The sequence below is a fragment of the Etheostoma spectabile genome, chromosome 4 (genome assembly GCF_008692095.1).
Source record: "Etheostoma spectabile isolate EspeVRDwgs_2016 chromosome 4, UIUC_Espe_1.0, whole genome shotgun sequence".
Taxonomy (NCBI): domain Eukaryota; kingdom Metazoa; phylum Chordata; class Actinopteri; order Perciformes; family Percidae; genus Etheostoma; species Etheostoma spectabile.
Window position 1 is genome coordinate 31,400,816 of NC_045736.1, and position 1,521 is coordinate 31,402,336.

Sequence of the window (1,521 nt, forward strand, 5' to 3'; positions counted from 1 at the left end):
CACACACACACACACACACACACACACTGTCTTACACACGTGGAAGTAATACATATCTTCTTAGTTTTCTCTGTTAAATACATTTTTGGAGGAACTTTGATAGAACCCTTGGAGAATGTGGCTCATCATCGTGGAGTAATAGCATGTTTTTGTCTTTTTAGTCAACCAAGAGGAACATCCCCATGCTGTTTGTCAGAGGAGATGGCGTGGTCCTCGTAGCTCCGCCCCTCCGGGTGGGCTAACCCTGACCACTTCCTGGTGCCGAGGAGCGTTGTGACAGCTGGGACTTCCTTTTGTCGGGCTGCAAGGATACAAACCATGTTTTGACTCAAGCCAAGAAAGAGTACTATGTTATGGACAAAGAGGGCCGATTTCTTTTTATTTAGGCAAATTATCAAATAGATTTTGCCGTTATGGGTGATATCAGGCGACCGAGATATTTCATTTGGTTTCCGTCAGTAGAGCAATTAATACATCCCCTCTGGTTAAGTTGTAAACCAGAAATATGTAATATTATTTGTAATCACTGGAGTTACCCGTATTCCCAGTCTTTACGAGTACAAGGCCCAGCTTCAAATGTCTCATCATGGTTTTAAGAAGCTGAACTGCTTCAGATGTGTGTGTCAACTTGTTTTGGCCTGATTTGTTGAGAGTATTTAAAGTATTACCAGACAACAGACTGAGCAGAGGGTTTTAAGTGGTTTTTGAGTTTTTTTAATTTCTCAAGTGAATTTTATGTTGGTTCTAAGCAAAGGGGTTGCTCTTACTCCAGACCCACGATCTGTGAATATTTGGGAAGTTTGAGTTTCTTTGGGACGGTTGTAGTTTTTTTTTTTTTTTTTATACATATTATTTGTGTAGTGTTTGTGGGACGTGGGAGTACATCATGCTCAGATGTGTGAAGATTTGGTTTTGGTAACTTGAATAAAAAAGGTAATTCTTGAATGTTTTTGGATTCTTCAATTCTTGTGTAAAACACCAATTAAACCTCGGTAAGGTTTGCTCTCTGTCTCTAATGGACAACAATAAGAACTGCAATGATGAGTTGATCAACCGTAAATCAATTGCTAACTAAATGTAAATGTGCTGTATTTATATAGCGCTTTTCCAGTCTTAACAACTGCTCAAAGCGCTTTTACATCTACAGGAAACATTCACCATTCACACACTGTGGCCGGGGCTGCCGTACAAGGAGCCACCTGCTCATCAGATAAACATTCACACACACTCACACTCCGATGCGCAGCACCGGGGGCAACTCTTCAACAACTTCAGTGTCTTGCCCAAGGACACTTCGACAATGACTGCAGGGGCCACCAACCTTCCAATTGGCAGGCAACCGCTCTACCACTGAGCCACAGCCGCCCACTACCGCTAACTACAATTTTATGCCAGACGTCTGGTTCCAGCTTCTCAACTACGATTATTTGATGGTTATCTTTGTCTTCTCTGATAAACAAAATATATTAATGTTTTGGACTATTGGTCTTGCAGCCTGTGACGAACCTTAGAGTACTGGGG

The 1,521-nt window shown here is 41.7% G+C and overlaps 1 protein-coding gene across 1 annotated transcript in view; it reads left to right on the top strand.

Annotated features, from left to right (window-relative positions):
* The window catches only part of lsm3 (LSM3 homolog, U6 small nuclear RNA and mRNA degradation associated), a 4,008-nt gene extending 3,063 nt beyond the window's left edge, over positions 1-945 (top strand). Inside the window, exon 4 of the mRNA XM_032514127.1 lies at positions 162-945. Coding sequence (XP_032370018.1) covers positions 162-242 — 81 coding nt within the window. The 3' untranslated portion in view covers positions 243-945. The remainder of the gene's footprint in view (positions 1-161) is intronic.
* Positions 946-1,521: the final 576 nt, after the last annotated feature.